We start from the raw sequence: 16,497 nt of genomic DNA on the forward strand, positions 1-16,497 counted from the left end.
TTTCTAAATTCTGTTAAAAAAAATCTCCAGCCTTATTATAAATTACTCAAAGAGGCCCAGCACTGGGTTAGTAGGGTTGTTGCAGGTCAAGATTGATGTATGTTGATATGACATTATGGAGAAGCTTGCACAGCACTTGCTTGCATTATGCTTGCCCCTATTCAGTGGAATTAGCACTTTCACAAGCATGTTATGAGCACTATCATGAACAGTAACATCACCCAATTAAAAAAAGGAGGAGAAACACTATATTTGCACACTAGTATAACAAGCATACAATGGGCTCGAGAATGCTGATACACTTCTTTTTTATCTTCAATTAGGTTATGTGGGTATGCAATTTATGTCGAAAACAACAAGAAATCTTAACCAAATCAGGAGCATGGTTTTTTGGAAGTGGTCCACAACCATCACCCAGTCAGGATGGAGCGCTAAGTGACACAGCTACTGGTGGAAGTTCTGACGCACCGAGAGAAAAAAAGGCAAGGCTTCAGGAGAGATCAAGGTCTCAGACTCCATTAAGTACAGCAGCTGCCTCATCACAGGAAATCTCCTCTTCTAGCGTGCAGTCTGACAGGAGGAAAGGAGCAGAAGTATTACAACAAGCAATGGGTCTGGAGCAAAAGCAAATTTCATCCAGGTCTAGAAGTGAGCCCCCCAGAGAAAGGTAATACAGTATTTCCTTAGACCCTCTCTATAGATCCACTGTACATGACCTAGCTTCTAAATAATATTACAGATTAGCATCTTTCTAGGAGATTGCTTCTCTGTCTTGCATGCTTTTAAGGACACTCACAATTAAATGCAATAATATGCTAAGATGTATGTTGTCTAGAGTATGCAGTAAATTCTATGAAGCCAAAGTTTAACCATAAAATTGTAGCTGCTTTACAATTTTCTATGTCCTAGGTATTAATGTATGCAAAATCATAGGCTACTCATTATAAATGTCACTGTTGTGCCTGTTGGGATTTTAAAAGCCATTTCATAATTGAAAGGAAACTTTAAAAGATAGTATTACCAAAACTTGACCTGAACGTAATGAACTTAGTTATTTAAGAAGCATCTCCAATGTTCTTACACGTGCTCTTTCATAGTTTTGCCAAAAATATCATGTTACACTCCAATAATTACAAAAAAATGGGCCGAAAGACCTCATTAACATAAGATATAATAGTAACTATACAATATAGAAATGATAGCATTTTGTATTTGAAAATAAAGCTATCCATAAACACTTATAGTAATTAGTATGGTAATGATTCATAGTATCGCCTGGCTGTATGTTGTAATGAATCAACTAAAGAGGAATCTTCTGCTCCTCTGCCTACTAACTGGAAAGTGATAAGCAAACCAAGAGGGAAGGATTGTGGCAGTTGAAAGGTTGGTTGGCGAACTTGAGGGGCAGAGGTGAAAGCAGTTTTCGTGGGGACTACTAAGATGGAAAGCTCGACTGAGCAAGGGTTATTTGCATCTTGCCTACCTGTGGTTAGGTCTGCCCTGGTTAAAGAGGAACAGGATTCCATGAAAAGTGTAGCAAAACCGGTCACATAATGTAAGCAATCAAATTGTCACCCTACCTGACTGAAGGATCATTTCACTTTAAAACTGGTCTTTTGTAACCATCACTCAGCTGAAAGGCAACAATAGACTAGAAGAGTTCTGTAATTACTGTAGAAGACCCATCTGTTTTGCATGCTTGATAGACTTTTTTTTTCCTGACCAAAAGTAAGGCAACAATAGTCACAAATTTGCCCATTCATACAATATTTTTAGTAACTTTTCATTCTATTTTAAAATGCCTTTAAAATTACACTGACATACTTGCTGCAGTTTTCAACACACAGCATTCATAACCAAATGACAGTGGGTAATTATCTCTCACACACACAGTTGTGACCTCTGTCGTAAATTGTAGAACCACACATAAACAGTAATGACTATGCATTCTTGATTTTTTTCCTAATCTTCAATCTACTGCCTAACTGGTTTTTACTTTGTGCACCTATATGAGATGTTTATTGTGCAGTAGACTAATTAGCTGCACAATAAATGTGTGTCTGTGTGTGCACCCCTATTGACTTGGAGTAAGTTAATTAACTCTGCAGGAGGATAGTATTTGTAAGTACAAGTATTATTCTTTGTCGGAACTTTTAATCTTCAGCAGCGCACTTGTAGACACTGCCCCAGCAGGGCAGGAGGGTGCTTCACTGTGGGGGCTTCCTGCCAGCTAGCCTGACACTGAAGCACCCTTGTGCCACAGGCAGCCCCTCCACAGCACGCTGAGCCGGGGGAAGCAGTCCTGGGTTGGCAAGCTGACCCCTTGGGCCCCCTGCCACCTGGGGCTGCTCTGACCTGGCTCAACATGCTGCGCTTCTGGGCACACAGGCAAATGGCATGCCCAGAGCAATAAACTAAAGCACTGGAGTTTATTGTGTTGTATTAATATGCATGTGTAGACACGTTCACTGGGACTGTTTTTTGCTTTCTAAGACTGAATAGCTGGAAATGGGTGCCATTTTTTAAAAGAACAGTCATCCAGAGACATATTTAGTGTTACTTTTCCTGTCTGTCAGTACAGTTGTATAAAACTGAACTCATGATACTGAATGAACCCAGCACATGTAAATATTATGAAAAAGGGCTTACTTTTCAAGCAACTTCATTATTGTGTATTTTGGTTATATAATATAATACAGCAAATAATTGTCCTTTCCCATTTCTGAACATTGGATATTCCATTAATTTGTTTCAAAAGGCCTGTTCTGATTTTCTTTATCTGTAGATGCCAATGATATTGGTACTTGTTTTCTTCAGGGTTAAGTAAAATTATGCAAGATAGAACAAATATTATTTTTCTGGATTGATTCTTTTGTTGTACACCTATTAATTCTCTTTATGCTACTACATGTATGAGAGAGTTTCTGTTTGCAATTCATGTACATAATGCCAACATGCTTGAAATGTGGTATGTGTGAGTCATTAAGCCATGAACTCCACCTTTCATTGCTGCTGGGTAAAAAATGGATAGGGAAGAATTTTATTTCTCTGTTATCTGCTGTATTTCCAGCACTGATATATCTGATTCCTTAGTGAATCCCATAACAACTAATGTTATGGTTACAGATGATTGTTTTGTTTAACTAGGTTTTGTTGATTTTTTTTTTTTTTGTAATTTTATGCATTAATTATAGGTACTAGAATATAAAAAGTATTATTTTTACCCTACTTTTTACTTTTTGAAGGGATGGGAAGGAAATAAGGATAATAATGAAAAGATTCATTGTTAGTAAAGTAAATGCCTTTCCATGCCTTTTTCCATAGCTTTTATTGTTTTTATTGTTCCGTAGCAAGAACCTATACAACTCCAGTATGTTTTGCTTCTCTCTGTACCTTTTTAATTATAAAGTTTGTTACGTTATTGTACAACTTTTTATGGTAGGAAGAAGACACTGTTGGTTTCAGAACAGAATGGAAAAGGAGGTCTCAAAAGTGAACGCAAGCGGGTGCCAAAATCCTCACTGCAGCAAGAAGGGCAAACTGATGACAGAGAACGTAAAGAAAGGCATGAAAGTCGAAAACTGGACAAAGGAAGGTCACAAGACTATCCAGACTTACCAGAAAAACTTGAGGAAGGCAAGGTAGCAGATGAAGAAAAGCAAAGGAAAGAAGATGAATATCACACTCGATATAGGAGTGACCCAAATCTGGCAAGGTATCCTGTGAAACCACATCCTGAGGAACAACAAATGCGTATGCATGCAAAAGTTTCTAAAGCACGGCATGAAAGGAGGCATAGTGATGTAGCTTTGCCACATACAGAAATGGAGGAAGCAGAAGTACCTGAGAATAAATTAGGAAAACGCTCTCAATTACAGGGAACTCAGGACAGAAAAACTCTTGTGGAAACTCAGAGATCATACTCTATAGACAGAACAGGCGACATACGAATTTCTGTTTCTAAACAATTTGCTAATCATAGCCCACCAACTCCCAGACATAGTCCAGTTCCAGTAGAACACCTTGAGTCCAAGAACCATGATTCCTTTAAAAAACAGAGTCGCCTTGATCCTAGTTCTGCTATTCTCATGCGGAAAGCAAAGCGGGAAAAAATGGAAACTATGCTAAGAAATGATTCCCTTAGTTCTGATCAATCAGAATCAGTGCGGCCATCCCCTCCAAAACCTCATAGAGCAAAAAGAGGTGGAAAGAAAAGGCAGATGTCAGTTAGTAGCTCAGAGGAAGAGGGCGCATCAACACCAGAATATACTAGCTGTGAAGATGTGGAAATAGAAAGTGAAAGTGTCAGTGAAAAAGGTAAGATCTTCATGTATATTATACACGTGTGGAAAAACATATGCATATCATGCTGTCACCTTTACATTTTTTATCTTAATCTATTCACATTGGAGAGATTTTATATATCTTGAATTTGGAGTGTAATCTGTTTTTCTTTTGCATTTTTAGAGGAGAGATTTCCAAATGAATAACCATGAATGATTTTTCTCTCCTTTCCTTTCTTTCTTTCTTTCTTTTTAAGAACTCTAGAAGGGCATTTGGTTTCTACACCTTGTGGTATCTGTTCTCATTTGCTCATTACTTTATCATATTTTTCAGTATGTGCAGTAATTTCAGTGAATGGAACCAAATACAAAAAAAATTAGTTCTGCAAAAAATCAAAGATCATTAAAATTAGGATTCCTAAAAGTCCATTATGTTTAATAAAATACCAAGGATTTGCCAAAATGAAATGTTTAGCAGTGGTTAATATGTTAAAAAATTAGGGTATTATTTGGGCAAAATGAGTGGTCACCTAAAAATCTTCTTTCTTTAATTTAAGAATTTGCTCTGAAACCAAGAAAAAATGTTACCATCCTGTTTATTCAGTTTGCTATTTTTTTATGGTTATGTTAAGTGGTGATAAATAATATGTGTGCCTTTTCTGTGCACTTAAAAAGTAACACAAAAGAAGAAATAATTTAATATTAAAGCCATTTAGACGGAATAATCAGGAAGGGCTGTGACAAGGTGCTGCTTTTCTCATTGTTACCGGAACTTGTTTTTCAATGGCATCTAGATCAACTCAGTGTTTTCTTGGTGTTTAAGAGGAACTAACAACTTTTGGCTCTCTTATGTGTTTTGTAACTTCTGAAGTTGTCTGTGGTTGTTTTCTAATCTTAATGTCAATGAGTTTGTCTTGTATTGCCTTTCATGTCTTGACATTGTTTTTTTTTAACATGTATTTGATTTTGATGTGTTTAAAATCTCTGTGTGTTTATCAGCCATACTTATCTTCTTGAATCTCCCCAAAGGGCTCTCTTTATGCTGATAAAAAGGGACATCACTTCTTTCTTCACATGTAATGTAGAAATACTTTGTTTGAATAGTTGCTTGGTATACCTTTTAAATCAAGTGGTTCCTCAGTGATTTGATTCATACTCAGCCAGATATTTAAGAAAAGTTTATCATAGAATGTGTATATGAAGCTATACTTTTCTAGATTTGAATTTTTCCTCATCATGAAGGGTTTAGTAAAGTATTTTACATAGATGTCACATTTTAAATATTTTGAGTAAAGAATGTATTAAATCTACAACAAAAATGTAATTGCAATTTAGATGGTAGTAAAGAGAAATGTTAAAGGGATGTCCAGGAATAATTTGGTAAGTGGACTGAATTGCTTCTAGGTGAGAGAACCTATACTGTTAACTGCTATGCGGTGAATGGCTTTTCTAAATGCTGGAAAATCACACATACAAAACAGTGTCTCACCTGTAAGAATCTACAGTTAGTCAAGTGATTCAAATCACATTTTAGCAGTGTTTCAATAATTTTGGGTAGAAGTCTGCTTCCCTTTTTACACCTAAATAGCAGCTTTCTAGATGCATAAGTAGCATTTTTCACTTGCGTACAATTTCAGATTTTGTTATCTGGCCAAAAATGGCCAGGTACGTAGCTAGAAAAATGGTGTACAAAGGGAAATAGAATGGTGTCCTCTTCAGAGTAATACATATGGATGGGCATAGAAAATACAAGACAATGAATTAATTAATTAACTTTACTTTCTTAGTTGCATGATTATGCTTTGCAAGTGGATGTTGAAATAAATAGTGAATAGTGATAGTTTGTTACCTGCTCTGTTGTGATCTGCAGACTACAGCTTAAGTTGTGTTTCATCTCTCAGACATCTATGACTCAGATCCTGTTCCGCGTCCCAGATTTTATAGATGTAATAGATTTCAGACATTTCATAAACATTAGGAGCTGGAAGGGACCTCATGAGATCATCGAGTCCAGCCCCTCTGCTGTAGGCAGGAAGTCAGCTGGGATCAAGTGACACCAGCAAGAAATACATCCACTTGTTTTTTGAAAGAGTCCAGAGTAGGTGCTTGCACCACCTCTGGAGGGAAGTCTGTTCCGGACCCTGGACACTTGCACCGTAAAGAACTTTTTTCTTATGTCTAGTCTAAATCGGCCTTCTTGGAGTTTATGGCCATTAGACCTTGTAATCCCTTGGGGAGCTCTGGTGAACAGCTGTTCTTCCAGGTCCTGATATACCCCTCTTATGTAATTGTAGGCTGCCACCAAGTCTCCCTCTGAGCCTTCTCTTCTCCAGACTGAAAAGTCTCATGTCTCTGAGCCTCTCCTCTTACGGCCTTCCCTCCAGTCCTTGGATCATATGAGTGGCTCTCCTCTGGACTCTCTCAAGCTTATCCACATCCTTTCTGAAGTGGGGGACCCAATATTGGATGTAGTACTCCAGCTGTGGTCTCACCAGGGCCAAGGAAAGCGGGAGGATGATTTCCCTGGTTTTGGTTGCAATGCACTGGTGGATGCACACCAGAGTCTAGTTTGCTTTGCCAACCACAGCATCGCATTGGTGGCTCATTTTCATCTTGTGGTGAGTCAAGACCCCCAAGTCCCTTTCAGCCACAGTGCTAGCGGTTATGGTGCTAGCAGTTGTGTTGCTAGATGTGTAAGGGCCCTACCACTTGTTCAAATTAAAGCTGGTTAGAAACTAGCTATAGAGTTGTTCAAGCACTAACTGTGTAGCTGGTTGGCTTTTTATAGTTGGATAGGCATTTTTATAGCAGATAATCACTTTGCATGTGTGGCTGGTATAAATTTATTGCACAGTTATCTCATTAATTGCATATGTAATGTGTTGCAGGGGCCCAAGTGATTCTAATTTTAAATCATTACTACTCCTTTTTTAGTTAGTGAAGCTGTTAGGTCACACCAGAAAAAGTTTTGACCCAGAGTTACCTCAGTATTTCTAATATTTTCTAGAGAGCAGTTGATTCTTCTATCAAGCTGGCTATTCTTCTATCATGATTAAGAAGATTTTTCCTATTTCCCCCAAATCAGGAGTCGCAGTTGTCAATATCAGCTGGGCTATTTAAAAATGATACTCTCATTGATGTTTCCTATAGATGATGTCTGCTTCTAGGAAAATGTACTCAGGTGAAAATGCAATAGGCAGAACAAACTATCAGATCTCATAATTCTATCCAGCACATTGTTGAGATATTGTGGAGTAATAAAGAACAATAATCAGACGCAAGCATAAGGAAATATGCTTATGCTAGGTGTTTGTTCATTTGAAATCTTTGGTAGGTTTACTAAGAAATATAAAATAATGAAGGATGTTTAAATGACAGCACTTAATCATTGTCTTGCAATTTAGAGGTACTGTTTTATACCAAAATTCAGATATTTCCTTTTCCCAAAGAATGTTTTTGTATGGTAGTCCTAATTACCTCACCCCTTTTATATGTGAGCATCACTATCAGAGGGCTGCACATGGTAGTGGGCATATAATTATAACTTGAGGACCCAATCCTGGTCTCACTTATGACAAATCTATAAAAGTGGTCTCAAGAAAGTCGCTTTATTTTCCTAAGTGTTATGGAACTTGTCATAAGGATCTCTTAATTTTTCAAATTTTTTCTATTACAGTGTTTAACGATCAATTACAGATAGAATTCCAGTTCAGAGAATCATAGGGTAGGTTGGAATGGATCTCTGGAGGTCATTTTATTTTAACTCCCTGCCTGAGGCAATATCATCCCTATCCAAACATTTCCAGACAGATCCTTGTCTAACCTGTTACTAAAACTACACAGTCTTCCACAAAGCATAGGACTCTCATCTGCCACAGGTAAAGTGGGACAACAGTGGCAGTCATGTTGTCATGTTGCTAGAAGAGTTTGTTTATGCCCGAGAAATCCATTGAAGGTCATGTCCTACACTGCAGAGGAAGGCCAAAAACTACCACAGTCTAATCTGACCATGGGGTAAAATTCCTTCCTGACCCCAAGTATGGTGATCTGCCAGATCTTGAGGGGATGAGCAGGACCCTCAAGCCAGGAACCTGTAGGATTTAGTTTCAGCAGAAGTATTGGCAGTCCACAGTCAAAATTTCCAGCCTTGGCTGCAGTCAACACCCAGTGCTTCTGAGGAAGGTGGGGAAAAAACTGGAGTCTGACATACAACAACAGTGGGAGGGGAGGAGGGGGTGAAGTTTCCTGGCCCCATGTGTCAGCCAGCAAAATCCAGAAGCATGGGAAATACTCATAGTAGACCATAGGCATAGCTGCTGCTAAGTTTCCATAATCAGTGCTTATCTGACCTCTGCTTGAACAACTCCAATACTGAACATTCCACAACTTCCCTAGGCAGTCTATTCTACTGCCTCACTGTTCCAACAGTGAAGAATTTTTTCCTGATATCCTGTTTTGCTGCAACTTCAAGTTATTGGTCCATGTCCTACTCTTTGCAGCAAGAGAGAAACAGATGTTTTCCTCCTTTATAACAGCCCTTCAGGTGTTTGAAGATCATGTCCCCTCTTAGGTGCATTTTCTATGAGCTAGCTAAACATGCAACCTCAATTTGTTTGACTTGCTTTCCAAACCCTTTTTCATTTTTGCTACCTACCTGTGGACCCTCTCTAACTTCTCCATGTCCTTTTTTAAAAGGTGAAGTTCAAAACTACCTGCTATACTCTAGATGAGGCCTAAGCAGTGCCAACAAATGAGGCACTAGCAGTACTTGTATCTTGCACTTAATATTCCTATTTATGCATTCCAAACTCACCTTTTGTGCAACGGTATCACACTGAAGAGTCGTATTCAGTCTGTGATCCACCAAGACTAGTTCTCCATAGTGCTGTCATCCAAACATTTTGTCTGTGTGATCTAAATTATTCTTCCTAAAGTGCAGCATCTTGCATTTGTCAGCATTTAATTTCATCCTGTTAGCTCCAGCCCAGTTTTCTGATCTATCAAGAACCTTTCAAATTGTGTTCCTATCCTCCAGTAAATTTACAATTATTTCCTGTTTCACATTGTTTGCAAATTTGCTCAAGAAGCTCTCAATTCCACCATTCAAATAATTAATAAATATGTTTAACAGAATTGGATAGACCTTTTCAGGACTCCACTCAAAATCTCCTCCCATTCCAATATGGATCTATTTTTAATTACTCTTTGTTTGCAGCTATTGAGCCAGTTGTCTATTCACCTTTAATTTTTTTCTAGTCCATTTCTCCAATTTGCTTACGAGAAAGTCACATGAAACTGTCAAAAGCCTTGTTGAAGTCTACATATGCTTATAACCCATTCCCTTCATCCAGCCAAGTAGTTACTTGGTCAAAGAAGGAGATCAGATATGTTTGGCACACTGTTGCAGGGCACAAAAGTGTGCCTGCTCCTTTAAGGGCAGCAGCAGTTTAGCTGGAGAGCCCTGAGAGCTAGGCAGATCTCCACAGCTGGGGATTGTGTGGGAGGTAGGTTAATGATGGCATTAGCTGGCACCTGCACCCGGTCAGCTGACTAGAAGGAAACAGGGCCCTGAGTACATATAAGCCCTAGACTGGGGCTAGCAGAGTTAATTATCTGGCAGCAGCCAAGGGGGGAAGGAGCTCTTGTAGAGAAACTACTTGGAAATGCTTGCCTTTTTGTTCTGCTGCTGGTAGGATTAATGAGCTATAGGAGCTCATAAGTACTTGTGGGTAGGAGACACATTATAATGAGACTAAAGCTTGCCTTCTTAAAAGGGGTAGAGTGTGCACCCCATGGTTATTGTAATTGTTGTGTTTGTTGCCCATGGGCTTGTGTCTTCTGTTGTTATTTGTACCAGTGGACCAGCTGAGGCTATTGAGGAGGAGGAGGTCTCATTGGGACATGCTATGATGCAGACCCTGAGCGCCAGTAGGGGCGTGGAGATGGGGCAGGCCAAGTAAAGGGGTCATGTTGGAGCCATGCATCTAGCCCATAAAGCTTAGGGTGTCCTCTGAGATACCTACTTAGCCTGGGACCCAGCAAGGGGTCAGAGAACCTGCGGGCTTTCAGTAGGGTCCATTAGGACCATGACTGAGCAGAAACTTGAGGGCAGCCTCCCTATTTATTATCTATTTCAACAAGACATGGCAGGCAAGAGGAACAGGCACTCGCAGGGCAGAGCTGGCATGGTCACAGGCTCCTAGAGGCATCACAGCCACCTCTAGGCCATGACACACACTTTCTTTTTAGCAATCCATACTCATGGCTCATATTTAGTCTTTGCTTCTCCAGATGCTTGCAAATGGACTTCTTTATGATATGCTCTAATAGCTTCCCAGGTAGAGAGGTAAGACTAACCTAAGTAGTTTTCTGGCTCCTCCTTGCCTTTTTTCTTAAGAGGGGCATTAAGTTGGCTCTTTTCCATTCCTCTAGTACCTTCCCCATCTCCCATGACTTCATAAATATTATTTCCAAGGATTCTGAGATGTTATGCTAATTCCTTCAGTACCCTGGGATAAAGTTCATTAAACCCTGTTGACTTAAATTCATTCAGACCCATCAAAAGCTCTAAGACTGTTTCTTTTGATATTGTAGTCTTCATCTTGTTCCTTTCCTTATCTAAATTATCGTTGTATTAATATGTGCCTAATCTTAGGCGTTGCCCCACCCAACTTCTGACCATCTGCCCTAGGAAGGAGATTCAGAATGACATAGTTAGGTGTCTAGCATTCTGTAGGGTCAGTGGAGGCACGCTGGAATGACTAAGATGATTCAGGTTTATGAATCTGGGTGATATATATGGAGAATTAGGAGCAGTCATTTGCACCAGAAAGTTAAAACATAAAACCTGAAGGTGCTTACATGTAGCCAATGGGAAATATTAAAGCATAAAGTTGTGTAGATTTGTGCCCATTCAAGCTATATATTACATGTCCAGTTACTTGTGCTTTATATGTCTACATTTATTTCAGAGAGAGATGTGTACTGACTTTTTGAAAATGGGCAGTTCAACGCAGGTGATGGTGGTGGTGCCCATCTTTGTCCAGAGCGAGAGAATTGGCACAGGGCATGGGAGATGAAGGTTTTAGACCTTCTAAATGTATTTTATTGCTCAGACTTCACTTTTTCTAGGAGGTATAAAAACCAGCTATAAAATAGACTAAATGGCTGCATCCAGACAATGTACAGTTTGTGGAGCTGTAGTTGGAGTACTGCGTGCAATTCTGGGCGCCGCACTTCAAGAGGGATGCGGATAACCTGGAGGGAGTCCAGAGAAGGGCCACTCGTATGGTTAAGGGCTTGCAGACCAAGCCCTACGAGGAGAGACTAGAGAACCTGGACCTTTTCAGCCTCCACAAGAGAAGGTTGAGAGGCGACCTTCTGGCTGCCTATAAGTTCATCACGGGGGCACTGAAGGGAATTGGTGAGGATTTATTCACCAAGGCACCCCCAGGGGTTACAAGAAATAATGGCCACAAGCTAGCAGAGAGCAGATTTAGATTGGACACTAGGAAGAACTTCTTCACAGTTGGGGTGGCCGGGGTCTGGAACAGGCTCCCAGGGGAGGTGGTGCTGTCCCCTACCCTGGGGGTCTTCAAGGGGAGGTTGGATATGCATCTAGCTGGGGTCATCTGGACCCAGCACTCTTTCCTGCCTATGCAGGGGGTCGGACTCGATGATCTGTTGAGGTCCCTTCCGACCCTAACATTTATGAATCTATGAATCTATAAGCAACATGGACTCTACCCATTTAGTTCCTTCAGGGAGGGAAAGCTTGGGTTTTGTTTCCTGTCTCCAAGGTCTATTTCAATATTTTACATTATTTATGTATTCACTAGTTTAAAAAAAACAAACAAGCCTAGCAGCAGGAATCAGTTATTGTTTTGTCCAGCTAATGGTTGGGCTGTATGCAGGGTTTGTGTGGTTTCAGTGAATTATTGGAATTACAATTATAATTAGTTGCAATGAATTAATAGGGAAGGAGCTTAGGCAGGTGTGAGCCACACAAGTGACTCAACGGAAGTGGAGAGGGATCTTGGAGTCCTAGTGGACTCCAAGATGAACATGAGCCGGCAGTGTGACGAAGCCATCAGAAAAGCCAATGGTACTTTATCATGCATCAGCAGATGCATGATGAATAGATCCAAGGAGGTGATACTTCCCCTCTATTGGGCTCTGGTCAGACTGCAGTTGGACTACTGCGTGCAATTCTGGGTGCTGCACTTCAAGAGGGATGCAGATAACCTGGAGAGGGTCCAGAGAAGGGCCACTCGTATGGTTAAGGGCTTGCAGACCAAGCCCTACGAGGAGAGACTAAAGAACCTGGACCTTTTCAGCCTCCACAAGAGAAGGTTGAGAGGCAACCTTGTGGCTGTCTATAAGTTCATCACGGGGGCACAGAAGGGAATTGGTGAGGTTTTATTCACCAAGGCGCCCCCGGGGGTTACAATAAATAATGGCCACAAGCTAGCAGAGAGCAGATTTAGACTGGACATTAGGAAGAACTTCTTCACAGTTCGAGTGGCCAAGGTCTGGAATGGGCTCCCAAGGGAGGTGGTGCTCTCCCCTACCCTGGGGGTCTTCAAGAGGAGGTTAGATAAGCATCTAGCTGGGGTCATCTAGACCCAGCACTCTTTCCTGCCTATGCAGGGGGTCAGACTCGATGATCTATTGAGGTCCCTTCCGACCCTAACATCTATGAATCTATGAACATTAGTTTTGAGCATGTATGTGAGCCTGAGTGGAGATGCTGAACTCCAAAATGGAGGTACCTGCAGGGTTTAGAACTATAACCAGTTTTTGGGGTAATGGCACCAGTACAACGTGAACAGTTTAGGATTTAGTCTACCTATGTCCTCACTGTATCCATAATAAGGTCAAAATTAGGTGAGCACAACAACAGTTTCTTTCTGAAAAAATAATTAGTTATAAATGGCCTTTCCCTGGGTGTGTCTACAAGTACCATTGATGCACAGCAGTAAACTCTGGCACATATAGTGCTGGGGTTTATTGCTCCTGGGCGCTGTGTCAGAATGGGTCTGTAGTATGTTGAGCTGAGTTGGGGCAGCCCCAGTTAGCTGGGGCTCCGAGGGGAGGGAGGGAGAGTCAACCTGCCAGCCCAGGGCTGCTCTAACCTGGCTCAGTGCATTGTGGAAGAGCTGGCTGGGGCACAAGGGTACTTCATTGCAGAGCTAGATAGCTAGCAGCCCCCATATTGAAGCATCCTTGTGCCTCAGCCATCTGGGGCAGCATCTACACATGCACTACTGCAGAGTAGAAAAATCTGCTGTAAGATAGTACTTGTGTTTACAAGTGCTAACCTATGGCAGAGTTAATTTTTTACTGCATCCTAATAGCACTGCATTTGTAGATGCTGAGATGTTTACTGTGGAGTTAGTCTACTCTGCAGTAATTATCTCATGTGGATGTGCCTCCTGAGTTTATTTCAGTGTGAAAGCCAATCTAGAACTAGTCTTGGCTAATAATATTATAAATTCTGAGTTGCATTCCAAGTTTTGAAATTAAGCATGTATCTCATAAGGAAAAAATCTACAAGCAGCCCCTGCTTAACGCTGTCTTGTTTAGCGCTATTTCACTAAAATGCTCATTTTAAATTAATATCTGATTTCACTTAGCGCTTCATGAATTTTGTTATAACACTCACGGTCACCATCTTAGGTCATGAAAAACGATTGCGGTCGCCATCTTGGGTCGTGAAATACTTTTGGTTTCGCTTCACACTCGTTTCAATTAATGCTCAGTTTTTCTGGAACCAATTAAGAGTGCTAAGCAGGGGTTACCTGTATTGCAATGAAATGCATTGAAATTGCAATAAAAGCAGTTCTCAACAATCTGAAATACTCTTTGCAAAATTATAAAACTTAGAGAAAAATAATTGGCCAGGTTGTGTGAATTATGAATTGCAGTGAATCTGGTTAGTTTATAACTGTAACCATACAAATATTAAATAATAAGTCAAAGTGAGATGAGAAACTGGTTCCTTTTTCTTAATAAACAGTGATTAATGGAAGGCTGAATATTATTGACCGTTTGCTTAATGGCAGAGAAAGTTTAATATTTGATCTTCTGAGAATAATCTTTATAAATCTCCAGTCGATATACCGGAAAGGGACTAGAATTCATCCTCTTATGAAACATCTCAATAAGAAACCTGGAGCCAAAATAATATAAGTAGAAAAGTATAACAAATGTCACAAATAAAGCCTTGAGCTTGAATGGCTTTGCAATAACTTGCCCCCACCTGCCCCCCATTTTAAAATTAATTTAAGCGTGCAGTCAATGCCAATATGTAGAGCGTTGAGAATAATTGAGATAGCCTTTTGTACTAGTCTGTAAGTTTATGTGTAACAAATTAAAATGGAATTACTGTAACACAGCAGTACTGCCTTTGCAAAATATCTAGGTGCATGACATATAGAGGAAGGTTGCCCATAGGAACACAGGTCATAGGACAGAAAGATACCTGCTCTTTTAGCAGTTTCAGTCTCCTTCTGTCACAGACAACCACAATAATATGATGCTAATATTTAAACAAACATTTTCCTTGTGTTAAAACCTGGGTACCTAGGGTTTTGGGATCAGAGGGAATAATGAAGGAATTATTTTACTGATTATAAGGGAGCTTCTTCATACTCCTAAGTAGGAAGTTGGTGATATTACCTGACACGCATTAAAATGCCCTTTAGAAATATTTATACTTTATTCTTGAAAGGTGTTTCTAGTGTGTTGATCAGTACAAGATAATATGTAGCTTTCTTCATTTAAAGGCAGGATGGAGCTGAGCACCTTGCAAAGGAACTGGAGAAATTCTCTCTGAAAGTTTTAAAATTCCTGTCATTGTAGGACAATCTGCTTCATTCCAGTCCATGGCAGACAAGAGCCAAAATCTATGTAGATGTGTTCTTGTAAATTAAGAATAAATCATCTTTGGAAATAATGTTTTAATAGTGTCCACAGAAGTCATTCAGAATAGCTATGTAAAATGCATTGGCAGAATGTTTAAAAGAATACCAGAAGGAAAATGAATAGTTGGCAATCCTGGAAATATTACTCTAACATACATGTGAGTTAAAAAAAACAAACAAAAAAAAAAAACCTCCGGGCTTGATTTCCAATTACGGTAAGACTACAGTATGGTGCAAGGTAGACATGAATTGCATTTTAACTCATCGTTATAAAGCTTGACAGATAAATGTAAAAAAAATTATTATAAATGAAAGGCAGTCCCTTTTATTTTGACTATGATTATGGCTGATGCTTATTTCCATGAAAAAGAAAAGTAATAAAAGAAAAGAAGTAATAATTCAATTTATATCTGTGATTAGTTAAAAATAGTTGAACTGGGTTGTGACATTGTAAAATCAGTAAGATTAGATTTAGAATAGGCTTGTGTCCTGATCAAGCTTCATTTCATTTCTTCTCTTTTATGCTGTATATGAGGCATTTTAATACGCTCCAGATTTCTGTCTTGGAATCTGATGAAATCATAGGGTATACAGAACTAATCTGTCCAAGAGCAAACAAAACTATTTCTATAAATTATGGATAGACATAAAAACAGTGTGCATATATCCTAGTATAAAATAATAATTATTTTTGGAGGTATTGAACTGATGCTCATATTGTTCATTCATTGTTTATTTTTATTTGTCCCCATATTTTGTTGACACATCTTGCACATCCTTATTTGAAAATATGCCCATTATCATGTACTGTCTGCAAAACAATAAAAAGAAAAGTCAGCTTGTGCATTAGGCAGTTTCCTCTCTTAGTACGTAGCTTGTAATGTATACATTCATTTTATATGTATGATATCAGAGAGCCTGAATTGCTGCTAATGATTTATGATTATCTTTTAAATATACAAGTTTAAAGAGAAAGATGAGTTTTGAAAGGTAAATATAGAACTGCATACTTTTTGCTGATACTGCATAACTGTGACAGGTCTGTACAATGTATGTACAATACCTGGAGAAAGTTATTAGATATTGGCACAGGTAGATATTCAAAGATGCATTTTCTCAAGAGTGTCAGGTAGGTGTCAATGCCTGCAGAGGAAATATTAATATTCGGTAAAAGAGAACAGTAAATTAGTTATTAGCTTGGTATAATATAAAATAAATTATTTGTCTGTGTGTCCTATCTGTCATGGTATGGACAGTTCCCTGATAAGCAATTTCTGTGTTTGCCAAGA

The 16,497-nt window shown here is 39.4% G+C and overlaps 1 protein-coding gene across 36 annotated transcripts in view; it reads left to right on the plus strand.

Moving 5' to 3' along the window:
• RIMS1 (regulating synaptic membrane exocytosis 1) overlaps positions 1–16,497 on the plus strand; it is a 574,877-nt gene that overhangs the window by 255,771 nt on the left and 302,609 nt on the right. For all 36 annotated transcript variants that reach the window (XM_059730969.1, XM_059731058.1, XM_059730979.1 and 33 more), the window contains exons 3-4: positions 324–667; positions 3,443–4,317. In XM_059730969.1, coding sequence (XP_059586952.1) covers positions 324–667; positions 3,443–4,317 — 1,219 coding nt within the window. The remainder of the gene's footprint in view (positions 1–323; positions 668–3,442; positions 4,318–16,497) is intronic.

The sequence above is a fragment of the Alligator mississippiensis genome, chromosome 1 (assembly GCF_030867095.1).
Source record: "Alligator mississippiensis isolate rAllMis1 chromosome 1, rAllMis1, whole genome shotgun sequence".
Lineage (NCBI taxonomy): Eukaryota > Metazoa > Chordata > Crocodylia > Alligatoridae > Alligator > Alligator mississippiensis.